Source organism: Vulpes lagopus, chromosome 2, assembly GCF_018345385.1.
Source record: "Vulpes lagopus strain Blue_001 chromosome 2, ASM1834538v1, whole genome shotgun sequence".
NCBI lineage: Eukaryota > Metazoa > Chordata > Mammalia > Carnivora > Canidae > Vulpes > Vulpes lagopus.
In genome coordinates this window covers 157,129,392-157,146,547 of record NC_054825.1, presented here as the reverse complement: position 1 = coordinate 157,146,547, position 17,156 = coordinate 157,129,392, and the positions used below count along the sequence as shown (strand labels likewise).

Below are 17,156 nucleotides of genomic sequence, written 5' to 3'. Positions count from 1 at the left end.
CTATGACACTCCCATAAGTTTAAAAAAAAAATTACAAAAAAAAAAAACCTTGGCGGGGGGGCGGTGCCAACTGGGTGGCTGGTTGGTTGAGTGTCTGCCTCTTGGTTTTGACTCAGATCATGATTCAGGGTCATGGGATCATAGGGTCCTGCATTCAGTGTGGAACCTGCCTGGTATTCTCTCTCTCTCTCTCTCCCTCTACCCCTTCTCCCTGCTCATGCTCTCTTTGTTTCTCTCTCTAAAATGAATAAAGTCTTTTAAAAATTTTTTTAAAAACCTTGAAGGAAGGTTTTGGAGAAACAGCACAAAGGTCCCCTTAAGTAGTGACTATGTGAGTGCCTGTAACTCCTGGTACAATTAAGTTCCAGATGGGACGCTTGAGTGGCTTAGTGGTTAAGCATCTGCCTTTGGCTCAGGGCGTGATCCTGGAGTCCCAGGATCAAGTCTCACATTGGCCTCTCTGCATGGAGCCTGCTTCTCCCTCTTCCTATGTCTCTGCCTCTCTGTGTCTCTCATGAATAAATAAATAAAATCTTAAAAAAAAAAAATTAAGTCCCAGAAAATGTCACCCGGAGAAAGGGAGCAGAACCTTAGGCACAGAGGTGCTCTAATTCTGGACAGATTTAACAGGCTTGAAAATGACCAAGACTGTGGGATTGACTGGGCAAACCATACCTTGTAACTCCCAATTCCTTTGCTGCATGGCTTTAGGACTGGCTAGCTAAGAGGTGAGAACACTCCTGACACTCATAGCATCTACCCCGGTAGATCAGGTAAGGAAGCAGTGCCTATGATCTGACCATGGGAAGGACAGAGCAGTCTGGAGAAAAAAGAGAAAGCAGATGGTATTGGCATGCAGACCTTACCCAGTGAGGCTAAAAGTGCAAAGTTCTCCAGCATCACATCCTGATATAAAAGTCTCTGAGAATCATCAAGGAGCATCCATTCTTCCCAGGAGAAGTACACAAACACGTCCTCAGAGATCACACAGTCCTGCAATGACATGGCCAGCAAGGTCCAGGGAAGTTTCTTGACTGAGTATCCCCACTCTATCCACCCATAACAATGTCATGCTCACCCACTCCCTACTTGCCAGCCAATCCCCCCGGGGTACCCTAAATCATACCCCCTAGACATAAACCTGGGCTCACTATTCTCATGGAAGCCTCCAAGAATGGGGATGCAGGACCATCAGTTTACACTCCTCTCGTGCAGATCACTTCTCAGACCACACCTCCCTCATAGTTTCAGCTACCTACCGTGACTCTTCTCACTCACACCACAGACATCACACCAGTCTCCTCACATGTCACTCTGCATACAACGTGGAGAGAACACTTGTCAATACACCCAGAATCCCATCTTGCCCCAAACCTCTAAGCCCTAATTGCCAAAGGAAAGCCTCCATTCCTGCCAGAAGGTCTCCCCATTTGGACCTTTTCTTCAATTGCAGGCACCCAGAACTACATGCATATTTCAGGTACCCTCAGCCTTCTTTCAATTCTCTGCTGCACGCTACTAGTTTCCTATAGCTGCTGTAACAAATCATTACCAGCTTTGTGGCTTAAGTCAACACAAATTTATCTTCTTATACTTGTAAAGATTATAAATCCAAAATGGGCTTCACTAGGATAAAATCAAGATGTCCTCAGAATTGTGTTCTGTCTGGCAGTTCCTCAAAAGAATTTGTTTTCCTACCTTTCCCAATTTCTGAAGACCTCCTGCATTCCTTAGCTCCTTGCCCCCTTCCTCTGTCTTTAGAGTCAGCAATTATTATCACTCTGACCTGTTTACTTCCTAAAATCTTTTTTAAAAAAGATTTATTTATTTATTCATGACAGACACACAGGCAGAGGCAGAGACACAGGCAGAGGGAGAAGCAGGCTCCATGCAGGGAGCCGGATGTGGGATTCGATCCGGGATCCCGGGATCATGCCCTGAGTGGAAGGCAGACATTCAACCACTGAACCACCCAGGCTTCCCTACTTCCTGAAATCTTGACTCTATCCTCCTGTGACTACACTGGGCCCACTGAATGATCTCTCATGTTAATATACTTAATCACACACATAAAGTCCCTTTTGCCACGTGAGTTAACATATCCAGAGGTTCAAGGGATCAGAACATCGACAGCTTTGGGAGGCTGTTATATTATTGATAACACACATGCTGTGCCCTCACAGCCCGACCCCCTCTCCTGGGCCATCACTGGCCAGGAACTGACACCTCACCATGTACAACCTTCTGGGTATTGTAGTAACCACCATTCCACAGGGCTCAGAAAGGAAGCCAGGTGGTAATAACGTAGAAGGCAAAGGAATCATTTATTGAAAGCCTAAGGTATGCTGAGCCTGCCAGTCGCTCCTAACCTACATTTTGCAGTTCAAGCCTCCTTTTCAAGTCTCCAGCAGGTGGCCCATTTCCTAAGCATGAATGAACTGTATCTGGCTATTTTGGAGGTTCAGGATTTGTATATACCAGCCTCACCCCTCCTAATTGTTTTAAAATATCTATCTATCTATCTATCTATCTATCTATCTATCTATCTATCTATCTATGAGAGAAAGCACGAGCAGGAGGAGGGGTAGAGGGAAAAAGAGAGAATCCACAAGCTGACTCCCACTGAGCATGGAGCCCAACCCAGGGCTGGATCCCAGGACCCTGAGAACAGGACCTGAGCTGAAACCAAGAGTCACACACTTAACCCCCTGAGCCACCCAGGTCTGCTTCACTCCTCCTAATTTGGGACACAAGGGGAACAGTTTTACCTCCGTGATATAAAATGAAAAATGAACACAAAACCTCTCTGGCAGAACTCTGTGAAGATATTTAAATATTCCTCACACATAACACTGCATTCATTAAGATGGCAGGAAAAAATAGTTCATATATCTTGGTGATGTTATATATAAAGCACTAAAAATGGTGCAAGGTGCATAGCGAGGGCTGGATATGGTCCTCATCACCACAAACCTGAGCTCTCATGTACCATGTAGTGGAAAGTGAGTCCAGGTTGTCAATTTGCAGAGTTAAAGACACTATCTATCAAAATTCAAATACACATACCCCAGACCAACAAGTAGCCTTAACAGGAATGATTAAAAATTTTCAGGATGGCATAGCATGTACAATCTGTGACACTCAAAATTATCTCAGGAAAAAAAAAATCAAACATACAAAATGCTGTTATACATTTGTGGTAGCCTGTTGTTCTAAGGATATGTTTTTCTAAGCAAGATGACTCAAGATTTACAATTTAAGAAATATTTTTTCCTCAGGACTAAATAGCAGCTTAGGGTGGACTTCATTTCAAATTTTGTAGCACATTTCTACTGTATTTTATGTTCAAATTCACAAACATTGAGCTTGAATTATAACCAACCATATGGTGTTTGGGTTCAAACTGAAAATGGAATCTGGCAGATGGCATCTGACTTCTGGGCCTGAGCTCTAGAGGGAAGCTACCTGGGTTTACAGCAAGTAACCCCATTACTGATTCTGGTTCCTTGGACAGGAAGCCTCACCTCTCGATGCCTCCATTTCCTTATTGCTGATGTAAGGGAAAATAGTAGTATCCAAAACACAGGGTGGTTGGGATTGTTGTCTGAGGAACTATATGCTATCCTCTGGTCACTCTCCCAATACTACTTCAAACCCATCACAATGGAGGAAAGAAAGCAATTGTGGATCACCCACATCCTTTTAGCCTGCACTCTCGATTCAGAGGGTTCCAAGTGGTCATCTCCTGTGGGAACTAGAAACTCACCGCACCCCCCCCCCCCCAACCTCTCCAACTGTCACACTAAGGTAAACTGGGCCTCAGGTAGATCTGTGTAGTCAACGGAAGCTCAGACTAAATTCCTGACTGTCACCAGATTCCGTGTCCAATAGGACAGTATTCCTTAATACTGAAGACTAAGGAGATACTATATACTTCTAGGGAGAAACAGTTAAGCCACTGAGTTCTATGGAAAATATCATACTATTTATTTAGGACACCTTCAACTTCTCTCAGCAGAAGTGTTTGTAGGTTTCAACAATGAAGTTTTCAGTAATATTCAGACAACTTTGTGGTTTTCCAATTTTAGTATATATGCTGCCAAAGTGAGCACAACTTTGTGGTTTTCTTTTCTTTTCTTTTTTTAAGATTTATTTATTTATTTATGATAGACATAGAGAGAGAGAGAGAGGCAGAGATACAGGAGGGAAAAGCAAGCTCCATGCAGGGAGCCTGACTTGGGACTCGATCCCGGGACTCTAGGATCACGCCCTGGGCCAAAGGCAGGCGCTAAACCGCTGAGCCACCCAGGGATCCCCAACTTTGTGGTTTTCAATAAGGTATTTGGAAATGAGTGTTAAAGGAAGAACTTATTTTTAAAAATATATTATTAAAATATTTTATTTATTTATTCATGAGAGACAGAGAGAGAGAGAGAGAGGCAGAGACTTAAGCAGAGGGAGAAGCAGGCTCTATGCAGGGAGCCCTATGTGGGACTTGATCCCAGGACTCCAAGACCATACCCTGAGGCTGAAGGCAGACACTTAACTGCTGAGCCATCCAGGTGTCCCTAAGGGAAGAACTTAAACAGATTTCATTATATTCATTCCTAAGAATTTTACTACGTGATGCTATAGAATTGATCTGTAAAAATTTCATCCTTCAATTTTTGTGTTCTACATATTTTTGACATACAGACTACAGTTCACACACATCTATATCTACATCTTACATGAGTTCTTATATGTGTCTTATACATATATGTAAAGGGATAGAACCTATACATAGCACTATTACATTCACTTATGCTAGTGATTTTTCTGTACAAATTGATATGTTTTCTTCTTTAAGCAGCTCATGTTAGATAACATTGTTTCTTTTCATAACATTAAAGCAACCTGGCACCACTGGAATATCTTTCTCTTGATTATGGTATACAGTACATTTTATACACTGCTGAACACTATTAATATTATCTCAGGGCTATTGTGTCTACATTTGTGAGTTCAGTTCTAGTAAAGTTTTCAGATGAGTTAGAATCATCTTTACACTCTATTCTTTTTTAATTTTTATTTATTTATGATAGGCACACAGTGAGAGAGAGAGGCAGAGACACAGGCAGAGGGAGAAGCAGGCTCCATGCACCGGGAGCCCGACGTGGGATTCGATCCCGGGTCTCCAGGATCGCGCCCTGGGCAGGCACTAAACCGCTGCGCCACCCAGGGATCCCCTCATCTTTACACTCTATTATGTGTTCTGTAAAGACAGTTGTACTTGGCATGAATTTCTAAATTTAAGTGTGCTTATCTTTTCATATGTCTAATGGCCACTTAGTTTCCCCCTTCCATTGACCACTCATGTTTTGCCCATTTAGACTAGTCTTATTTCTTGCTCTGATTAATACTATTTTTTTTTTTTTGTATGGACTATGTGTTGATCTTTTCACAATTTTAGACATTGGAGATATCAACCCTCCCCCCATTCCAATATAATTGTTTCACATTGACAATATAGTGATTCAACAACTCTACACAATTCTCAGTGCTCATCATGATAAGTGTACTCTTAATCCTCTTCAGCTTTCCCACCATCTCCCATCTGGTAACCATGTTCGTTCTCTGTATTTAAGAGTCTTGTTTTCTGTTTCATTGTTTTCTTTCTTAAGATCCACATAAAAGTGAAATCACATGGTATTTGTCTTTCTCTACCAATATCACTTGGCAATATACTCTCTAGATCCATTCATATTATTGCATGTGTCATGATTTCATTTTTTTTACGGCTAAATAATATTCCTTTGGAGATATATATATCACCTTGCCAGCTTGCAGTCCCACCAACAGTGCACAAGGGATCCTGTTCCTCCATATCCTCACCAACACTTGTTGTTTCTTGTGTTTTTTAATTTAGCCATTCTGACAGGTTTAAGGTGATCACTCATTGTAGTTTTTTGATTTTCATTTCCCTGATGATGAGTGATGTTGAGCAGTCTTTTATGGGCCCATTGGCCAGTTGGATGTCTTCTTTGGAGAAATGTCTGTTCGTGTCTTCTGCCCATTTTTTAACTAAATTATTTGGGTTTTGGTGTTGAGTTATAGAAATTCTTTATATATTTTAGATACTAACCCTTTATTGTTTGCTTTGTTTTGCAGAAACGTTTTGCTTGGATGTAGTCCTAGTATTTTATTTTTGTTTTTGCTTCCCTTGCATTAGGAGACATATCTAGAAAAATGATGCTATGGCCAAAGTCAGAGAAATTACTACTGTGCTCTCTTCTAGGATTTTTATTTCAGGTCTTCCATTTAGGTCTTTCATCCATTTTGAGTTTATTTTTGCATATGGTATAAGAAAGTGATCATTGTTTTGCATATACTTGTCCAATTTTCCTAACACTTTTTTTTTTTTTTTAGATTTTATTTATTTATTCATGAGAGACACACAGAGAGAGGCAGAGTCACAGGCAGAGGGAGAAGCATGCTTCCTGCAAGGAGCCCGATGCAGGACTCAATCTTGGACTCCAGGATCATGCCCTGAGCCAAAGGCAGACGCTCAACCACTGAGCCATCCAGGTGTCCCAACACCATTTTTTTTTTTCTTCAAAGACTTTATCAGGAAACCCGATGTGGGACTTGATCCCAAACCCGGAACTCCAGGATCATGCCCTGAGCCACAGGCAGACACTCAACCACTGAGCCACCCAGGCATCCCACCAACACCATTTGTTAAAAAGTCTTTCTCTTTGGATATTTTTGCTTCCTGAGTTGAAGATTAATTGACTGTATAGTAGTGGGTTTATTTCTGAGCTCTCTATTCTGTTCCATTGATCTATGTGTCTATTATTCTGCCAGTACCATAATGTTTTGATTACTAGAGCTGTGTAGTATATCTTGAAATCTGTGATTGTGACACCTCCATTTTTATCCTTCTTTTCCAAGATTGCTTTGGCTACTTGGGGTCTTTTGTGGTGCCATACAAATTTTAGGATTATTTGTTCTAGCTCTGTGAAAAATGCTGTTGGGGGACGCCTGGGTGGCTCAGCGGTTGAGCGTCTGCCTTTGGCTCATGTCCTGATCCCAGAATCCGGGATTGAGCCCCTGATTCAATTTCTCCCTCTGCCTGTATCTCTGCCTCTCTCTCTCTCTCTGTGTTTCTCATGAATAAATAAATAAAATCTTTTAAAAAAATGCTGTTGGTATTTTAATAGGAATTGCATTAAATGTGTAGATTGCTTTAGGTAATAGGAACATTTTAACAATATTTATTCTCAAAAAACAAACAAACAATATTTATTCTCCCAATTCATGATCATGTAATATCTTTCCATTTGTTTCAGTGATCTTCACTTTATTTGGTCAGTATTTTACAGTTTTCATAGTATAGGTCTTTCACCTCCTTGGTTAAGAGTATCCCTAGGCATTTTATTATTTTTGGTGCAATCATAAAATGAGATTGTCTTATTTTTTCTTTATGCCACTTCATTATTAGTGCATAAAAATGCAATAGATTTGTATTCTGTGAACTTCCTGAATTCATCTGTCAATCCAGTAGTTTTTTGGTGGAGTCTTTTGGGTTTTCTATATCAAGTATTACATCCTCTGCAAATAGTGAAAGTTTTACTTCTTTCTTACCAATTTGGATGCCTTTTATTTTGCTGTCTTCATTGCTTTGGTTGGGACTTCCAGTACTATTTTGAATAAAAGTGGTTGGCAGTGGACATACTTCTCTTGCTCCTGATCCTAGGGGAGAAAGCTCCCAGTTTTTCACCATGGAGTATGGTAACTGTGAGTTTTCTAGATATGGCCTTTATCATGTTGAGATATATTTCCTCTAAATTTACTTTGTTGAGGGTTTTTAGCATGAGTGGATGCTGTATTTTGTCGAACAATTTTTCTACATCTATTCAAATGATTGCATGGTTTTTATCTTTTCTCTTGTTGATATGATGTAGCACAATGATTTATTTGCGAATATTGAACCACCATGTATCCCAGGAATAAATCCCACTTTATCATAGTGAATGATGTTTTAAAATGTTTGGTGGGGTTCAGTTTACTAGTATTTTCTTGAGAATTTCTGCACCTACGTTCATCAGAGATATTGGCCTGTAGTTCTCTCTCTGTCTCTTTTGCATTGTCTCTATCTGGTTTGGGTACCAGAGTAATTCTAGCCTGTACAATGAATTTGGGAGTTTTCCTTCCTTCCTTCCTTCCTCTTCTGTTTTATGTAACAGTTTGAGAAGAGTAAGCATTAACTCTGTTTTCAATGTTTAGTAGAATTCACTTGTGAAGCCATGTGGTCTTTTTTTTTTTTTTTTATGATAGTCACAGAGAGAGAGAGAGAGGCAGAGACACAGGCAGAGGGAGAAGCAGGCTCCATGCACCGGGAGCGCGATGTGGGATTCGATCCCAGGTCTCCAGGATCGCGCCCTGGGCCAAAGGCAGGCGCTAAACCACTGCGCCACCCAGGGATCCCGAGCCATGTGGTCTTGAACTTTCCTTTGTTCAGAGATTTTTAATTACTGATTCAATTTCAAAGCTGGTAATCAGTGTGTTCAAATGTCCTATTTCTTCCTGGTTCAGTTTTGGGAGGTTATATGATTCTAGTAATTTATCTATCTCCTCTAGATTATCCAATTTGTTGGCATATAATGTTTCATAATATTCCTAAAATCATTTGTATTTCTGAGGTTTTTGGTTATTATTTCTCCTCTTTCGTTTCTGATTCTGTGTGAATTCCCTCTCCCTTTTTAATTTTTGTTCTCTAAAAAAAAATTTAAAGACTTTTATTTACTTGAGAGGGGGAGGGGGAGGGAAAGAGGGGAGAGGGGGAGAGAGAGAGAGAGAATGAAATATGATATGATTGGGGGAGGGGCAGAGGGAGAGGCAGACTCCCTGCAGGGCAGGGAGCCTGATGTGGGACTCAATCTCAGGACCCTGGGATCATGACTTGAGCTGAAGGTAGATGCTTAACCAACTGAACCCAGGTGCCCCTAATTTTATTTTTGGTAAGTGTGACTAAAGGTTTACCAGTTTTGTTCATCTTTTCAAAGAAGCAAGCTCCTGGTTTCATTGATCTGTTCTATTTTTTTTATTTCTATTGTATTACTGCTCTAATTTTTATTATTTCTTTCCTTCTACTGGTTTGGGGTTTTGTTTGTTCTCTTTCTAGCTCCTTTAGGTATAAGATTAGGTTGTTTATTTTTATTTATTTATTTTTTAAGATTTATTTATTTATTCATGATAGACAGAGAGACAGAGAGAGGCAGAGACACAGGCAGAGGAAGAAGCAGGCTCCATGCCGGGAGCCCGACGTGGGACTCGATCCTGGGACTCCAGGATCGCACCCCAAGCCAAAGGCAGGCACTAAACCGCTGAGCCACCCAGGAATCCCAAGATTAGGTTGTTTATATGAGATTTTTCTTGCTGCTTGAGGTAGACCTGTATTGCTATAAAATTCCCTCTTAGGACAACTTTTGCTGCATCTCAAAAGATTTTGGACCATTGTGTTTTCATTTTCATTTGTCTCTATGTATTTTGTTATTTCCTCTTTGATTTCTTGGTTGACCAATACATTGTTGAATAGGATGTTATTTAACCTCCATGTATTCGTGTTCTTTACAGATTTTTTTCTTGTGATTTATTTTTAGTTTCAGAGCATTGCAGTCAGAAAAGATTCATGGTATGACTACACTTTTTGAATTTGTTGAGGGGCACATGGGCGGCTCAGTCAGTTAAGCATCTGCCTTTGGCTCATGTCCTGATCTCGCGGTCCTGGGATCCAGCCTTGCTTCAGGCTCTTGGCTCAGCAGTGAGTCTGCTTCTCCTTCTTTGATCTATCTGGCTCTCACTCTCTCTCAAATAAATAAAATCTTTTTTTTTTTTTTTTTTTTTTAAAGAACTTGTTGAGACTTGTTTTGTGGCCTAACATGATCTCTTCTGGATAATGTTCCACATATACTTGAATAGAAAATATACTGTTGTTTCAGGATGGAATGTTCTGAATATATGTTAGATACATCTAGTCCAATGTATCATTCAAAGTCACTGTTTCCTTGACTTTGTTTGATCTGTCCATCAATGTAATTAGGATATTAAAATCCTCTACTATTATTTTATTACTATCAATTATTCCCTTTGTGTTTGCTATTAGCTGCTTTATGCATTTGGGTGTTCACATGTTGGGTTTATAAATAACTAAAATTATTATAGCTTCTTGTTATTCTCTTTATAATTATACAGTGCCTTGCTAAATCTTGTTACAGAATTTGTTTTAAAGCCTATTTTGTCCAACATAAGTATTGGTACCCTGGCTTTCTTTGCACTTCCATTTATGTGATGAATGCTTTTCCAGCCCTTCCCTTTCAATCTGTACGTATTTTGGAGTAAAAAATTAGTCTCTTATAGGCAGTACACAGTTTGAGTCTTGCTTTTGTTTTTGTACCCAATCCATCATCCTAAGTCTTCTGATTGAAGTATTTGATCCATTTACATTCAACATAATTGCTGATAGGTATGTACTTCTTGCCATTTTGTTACTTGTTTTGTGATTATTTTTGTAGTTCTTCTCTGTTCCTTTCTTCCCTTGCTCTCTACTCTCATTATTTTCTGGCTTTTTTAGTTATACACTCAGATTTCTCCCCTCATCCTCCTCCCCATTTTTGCATATCTATTACTGGTTTTTCATTTTTGGTTTCCATCAGGTTTATATATAATATCTTATGCATATAACAGTCCATATTAAGCTGAGAGTCACAAGTTTGAACTCATTCTTTAATCCTCTTCCCTCCAGTCCACATTTTAAGTCTATGGAATCATACTTTATAACCTTTTATTTTCTGAATCCCTTTACTGATTTTTATAGATATACTTAACTTTACTGCTTTTGATCTTCCTACTTTTCCTACTCCTGTTTATAGTTTTTCCTTTCCACTTAAAAGAGTTCCCTTTAACATTTCTTCTAGGGCTGGTTTAATGGTGATGTATTCCTTATGAAGAGGTCCTGTCATGCCCTGCAGTGCAATGTCACCTATTCACCAGACCATGATGCCTCAGCAGTGTCTCCTACGTGTGCTATGTGCACCCTACTGTTATGGCCAGCTGAGCCATTTTTGCCTTCAGTTCAGTAAATCTGCAAATGTTCTCTATTGTGGGCAGAATTTGGTCCTTTTATTGTTAACGGAGCAGTCTGGGGCCACCTTGGCTTAAGTTGAGTCAGACCAGGCATTCGCCAGAGCTGCAGTCACAATGAATAGTGGGACACTGTGTCGTCCAGAGAGGCCGTCAGGGGTGGGTGTGGCCTAAAATCAGCCCAAATGTCTGCCCCAACCCAGTGCTGGGGCCACAGTCAAGCTGGTATGTGTGGTTATCTTTCCTTCTCCCCAGGACAGAAGTCACTTTGCAGTGGTGCTGGCCCCTGTCCAGACTGCCTGTACCCTGCCACGCTTGTGGCACCACCTTTGATGGAATCCTGCAGAAGGAGTGTTGGAGGGGTGGGTTGGCTGGAGAATGCAGGCATGTTAGCAAGGTTTGTGTTGTTCTGCTTGTGGGAGAGCAACTGAAGTCACTCTGGAGAACTCCTGTAGAGCAGGTCCACAGACAGCATGACACACATTGTGCTAACAGGGTTTGCACTGGTCTGCTATTGCAGGGGACCTATAGCCACTTTGGAGGGACTCCAGTGAGGCTGGACTGGAGAGAGTGGGGTGTGCCAATGGCAAGCTAGGTGGAGAGGGTTCATACTGTGGTGGTTCCTGCAGGTGTCTGTGTAATTAGCTTGGGGGTGCAGCAGAAGAAAACGGTACCTGACAACTCTTAAAATTCTTGGAGCAGTCTCCTGAAAATTCTGCACCTCCAGGGATCCCTGGGTGGCACAGCAGTTTAGCGCCTGCCTTTGGCCCAGGGCGCGATCCTGGAGACCCGGGATGGAATCCCACGTCGGGCTCCCGGTGCATGGAGCCTGCTTCTCCCTCTGCCTATGTCTCTGCCTCCCTCTCTCTCTCTGTGTGTGTGACTATCATTAAAAAAAAAAAAATTTTGCACCTCCAGCACATATTCTGAAACCAGCAAATAAATCTCCTTTCAGTACATACCAGGCATTTTTAAAACTGCTGCTTCTATGCTCTATCTCAGTGGGGTTGTTTTTATGCTGTCTCTTTAAGGTCAGGGACTCTGTTTTCTATTGCCCTCCAAGGTCACTGATTTATTTTTAAAGTTCCAGTTGTTAACCATCTCTGATTTCAAGAACTCAGGAAGTTAAGCCCTTCTGGTTCTCAAAGCCAAATATGGGTATTAGTTTTCCCATTGTGGGTTCCTGGTGTCTGGGGTGCCTGGTGTGAAGTCTGCTCCTCTCCCTTCTGTGCCTACAGTTTCCCCCCCTCCCACAGTCTTGTGGGTTGGTTTGGTTCCTTACCGTGTCTCTGTCCTTCCTACCCCTTTCAACGTGGCATCTTCTCTATATTTACCCGTGGAGAGTCTGTTCTATCAGTCTTTGGGTCATTTTCTGTTTTTTTGTTTGTTTTGTTTTTTTACACTGAAGTGTATATTATCTAGGAGTATCCATAGGGCAAGGTGAGCTTAGGATCCTCCTACTTTGCCATCTTCCCCAGAAGACAAACCTCTCTCAATCTTTCTTAATTCTAAATTTTGGCTGCCATGAGGTATATGAAATAGAAGTCTTCAAGTTTAATTAGAATGTTTATCCATTTTCATGTATTTTATTTTATAGTGCTATATTTAAATCACCCTCACCTATTTTACAAAACTATGCTCCCAGTTTATCCTTTATTGGTTTTCCTCATGTCTTCTCTTACTTTTTGATAATTTAAGTGTCCTGTAAAATTTAAATGTCTGTGGTTTTGTAGGGTAGCTTAAAATTTATGATTTAGAAATTAGAGACTATTTTCTGTATAATTCAATTTTAAAATAAGTGAAATTAATTTTATGTCCCAGCATTTAGTTTATTATCTTGAATATTCCATGTGTAGGTGAAAATAATGTGCATTCTGCTGTAATCCAGAGCAATGTTTTATGCATATCTATTGAATCAAGTTAGCTGATGATGTTCGTGGTGTCTTCTATATCCTTACTGTTTTTGTATCTAGTCTATTAATTACTAAAATAATTTGGGGGGGCTCCCAGCTGGCTCAGGTGATAGAACATGCAATGTTTGATCTCGGGATTGTGAGTTCAAGCCCCATACTGGGAGTGGAAATTACTTTAAAAAATAATAAAATTAAGGAGTTTCTGGGTGGCACAGTCAGTTAAGTTTCTGACTCTTGGTTTCCACTCAGGTCATGATCTTGGGGTCAGGGGATAGAGCCCTACATCAGGCTCTGTGTTCAGCACAGAGTCTGCTTGAGATTCTCTCTCCCTCTCCCTCTGCCACTCCTACTTGGGTGTACTTTCTCTTTCTCCTTTCTCTCAAATAAATGAGTCTTTAGGGAAAAAATAAAATAAAAAAATAACAATATTTAAAAAGACTTTTTGAAGGCTTATTATGTACAAATACATTTAGCATTCTTACATTTTCTTGATTAAATTACTTATTTAATATTTTAAATGCTCCTATGTTATCTTTGGTCACATTACTTTCCCAGAAATGTAAATGTAATATGACCATTTCTTATATTAATATAACTACTCCAACCCTTTTATTAGTATTTGTGTCTTATTTCATTCCATTCTTTTTAGCTTATCTCTATTTTTGTAATGAAGGATCATTTATCACAGACTGTTTGGAGTTTGCCCATGCATTTTATATAGTCTGGCAATCCCTCCTTATAAATCAAATATATAAAATATTAAAACTGAATATAAATTTAAGTATAAAAAACTGAAAAGAATTGTCGGTACAAATGTATAAATTACTCTTGCCTATCCTCTCATAAAGTGATAAATCGAAAAATAAGCATATAGATGATATTAAGAATATAGAATCGGGGATGCTTGAGTGACTCAGTGTTGAGTGTCTGCTTTTTAAAATCAAAAAAAGAATGTAACATTCACAAGATACATAATCATCTTCGTTTTACATCACAACATTTAAACACTTAAATTCACTAAGGCATAAATAAAGTCACAATGCAGATCATAAGTTCTCTGAATTTTCTATGAACATAGGTATATTATTTACTAGGTCAAAGTGATACTGTGATTCACAAGGAATATATATTTGATCTTTATTCCTGTGCCCTGCACAGAGCTCCTAAAACCATTGGTATTTCCTAAGTGATGAGAGAAAAGATGTCTTTTCTTTTGTTAATGAGGTGACTTTTTGAAGGCATCTAAGGGTGGGGGTTGGTTGCCAGGAAAACCAACCACGTGATTAGAGGGTTGGAACTTTTACTCCTATATCCTGGCCTCAGGAGAGAGCTGACTGACTGGAGACTGAGTTCAATCAATCATGCCCATTTAATGAAGACTCCACAAAACCCAAAAGGACAGGATTCAGAGAGCTTCCAGGTTTGGTGAACTAGTGGAGATTCAGGAAGAGCAGTTCATCAGGAGAGGGCATGGAACCTCTGCGCCCGTTGGAATCTCCAATCTATAGCCAGTTGGTTAGAAACACAAGCAACGACATGCTTGTGTGACTGATGTCTAAAGGGGTATGGACAGACAGTCTTAGAGGACTAAACCCCTTTTATTTCTTTTTAAGTATTTATTTATTCATGAGAGATAGAGACAGGCAGAGACACAAGCAGATGCAGAAGCAGGCTCCCTGTGGGGAATCCGATGTGGGACTCCATTCCAGGACTCAGGGATTACTACCTGAGCCAAAGGCAGACCCTAAACCACTGAGCCACCCAGGTGTCCCTAGAGGACTAAACCCTTAACCTGTGAGATCTGATGTTATTTCCTGGTGAATAGTGTCAGATATGAATTGAACTGTAGGATACCAGGTGGTATCAGAGAATTGAGACTTGGTGTGAGTAAACCTACCCCTATAAACTGGAGTTGGTTGGTCATAATCTTAAGCAGACTTTCTCAAATAGGGTTCCATAAGAGAACTGGTTCCTACATAAAATAATTTCAGTGAATATTGTCTTAAAAACCCCATGGAAGGGATCAATCTAAATGCAGGGAAGAAAAAATCAACTCATTACCTACAATGGATTCTTCAAGACATTAATACTAAATTCTCTCATGAAATCAATTATATAGACGTTACAAAGTTAGAATAATCTAGGAATTTAGGTAATTCAAATTTTTTTCCCTGGCTCTTTTGTAGTTCAAGAAGGAAACCAGAATATATTATCTCAAAATATGTATCTCTGAAATAAAAAATTATTTAGAGCTAAAGGCAATTAAAAAACAGCAAACATAAAAATCTCCTTTTTCTCCCTAAAAGTAGGATATAAATTCTCCATTAACTGGAGACAGATCCTTACCAGCCCAGAGACTGGCACCAAAAGAATCTGCAAACTAGTTTCCTCCCATGTGTTTACCTTACTACAGTCTGGTGCCCTTGGAAGTCTAATACTAATTTTCTTCCTGCCATTTCCCTACAAACTTATTGTTCTTTATTGAAAATGCCATATAAACTGGAATTCTGAACCATTTTCAGTTACTTTTGATTTAGGTTTCTCCCATCTTTGTTGCACACATCAACTATTTTTCTCTCATTAATCTGTTTCTTGGATAGCCCGGGTGATTCAGCAGTGTAGCGCCGCCTTCAGCTGAGGGTGTGATCCTGGGGACCCGGGATCGAGTCCCGCGTCGGGCTCCCTGCATGGAGCCTGCTTCTCCCTCTGCCTGTGTCTCTGCCTCTCTGTCTCTCATGAATAAATAAATAAAATCTTAAAAAAAAAAAATCTGTTTCTTGGTTAAAGAGTCCAAGCCAATAATGTATAAACTTGTCTTGTACACTGAAACTAATGTAATTTTGTGTGTCAATTCTACTTCAATTAAAAAAAAAAAAGAGTCCAAGCTAAGATGGTTACAGGTAGAGTTTTGCCTCCATTACACTCAAAAAAGTCACATATAGTGCATGTGAGCAGAAATATCTCCTGTGTTGGAACAACTTATATTAGAGAAATGCTTTGGTAGGAACTTCTTGTAAGGCAAGATGCTCCCAGTGAGTTTGTCCATGGAAAATTTTAGTCAAAAACCTAAGAAGGCTGGAATAATCTATCATATGGTATTTGTGGTATTTTAAGTCTTTGGCAAGATTGAGTGAAGTGGAATAACTCCTAGCACTGGAAGAGTTTTTCAATGTGTGCTTCTCTTAGGACAGGCTGTTCAAAAGTGAAGGTGAGGTCATCCATCAGTAGCAATTTTACAGCACCCCAGCCTTGGTGGGTCACCATCCCAGGCCAAGATCCTCATGCCCTACAACATTTTCTTCATGCAGACACTGAGCAGAACCCTTTCAAATGTCAAGTCTCCTTTCTGGAGGGAAATGTCAAGAATGCCTACACTTTTTCCCCTACTACCCCTGCCAGTGAGCAACAGTCCTCCCCTTTCACACCAGGGACCATTTAAAATAACATACTTAAGGGGCACCTGGCTGGCTCAATCAGTGGAGCACAGGACTCTTGATTTCAGGGTTCTAAGTTGGAGCCCTATGTTGGGTGTAGAGATTACTTTAAAAATCTTTAAAATACAATAAAATAACATACCTATGACGGCTAACCTAAATCTGATCAGGCCTTGACCTAGCCCAGATAGCTATTCTCACCCTGTAGGACTCTAATCCAGCCAATTCTCCTAGAACCCTAGATCTTCCATCCCAGATACCCATTTGACACCTCTACCCTGAGACATCTCAGAATCAAACACGTCCAAAATTCGACTTCTGATCCCTCTAAAATCTTCCTACTTTTTGACTTCCCGATTTTCATTTTCAAGACGTTCATGAAAAACACGAGAATAGCAAAAATTAAAAACCTGGGTTTCCACTCCTTAAGCTCAATCACAGCCACATATGATGCAGCAGTAACTACTCTTGGTTTTATCTTTAAAATCTATCCAGGGGACCCCTGGGTGGCTCAGTGGCTGAGCTTCTGCCTTCAGCTCAGGTTGTGATCCTGGGGTCCTGGGTTGAGTCTCACATCAGGCTCCCCACAGGGAGCCTGCTTCTCCCTCTGCCTATGTCTCTGCCTCTCGGGGTATCTCATGAATAAATAAAATCTTTTTAAAGAACTCCAGAATCTGACCAAGAA

General features: G+C 40.2%; 1 protein-coding gene across 4 annotated transcripts in view; it reads right to left on the bottom strand.

The window, feature by feature from the left end:
* LOC121484174 (zinc finger protein 671-like) overlaps nucleotides 1-17,156 on the bottom strand; it is a 41,597-nt gene that overhangs the window by 3,971 nt on the left and 20,470 nt on the right. For 2 of the 4 annotated variants that reach the window (XM_041743030.1, XM_041743029.1), the window contains exon 2: nucleotides 867-993. The exons of the other annotated variants lie outside the window; for them this stretch is intronic. In XM_041743030.1, the coding sequence (XP_041598964.1) occupies nucleotides 867-993 (127 nt within the window). The remainder of the gene's footprint in view (nucleotides 1-866; nucleotides 994-17,156) is intronic. 4 annotated transcript variants of the gene reach the window in all.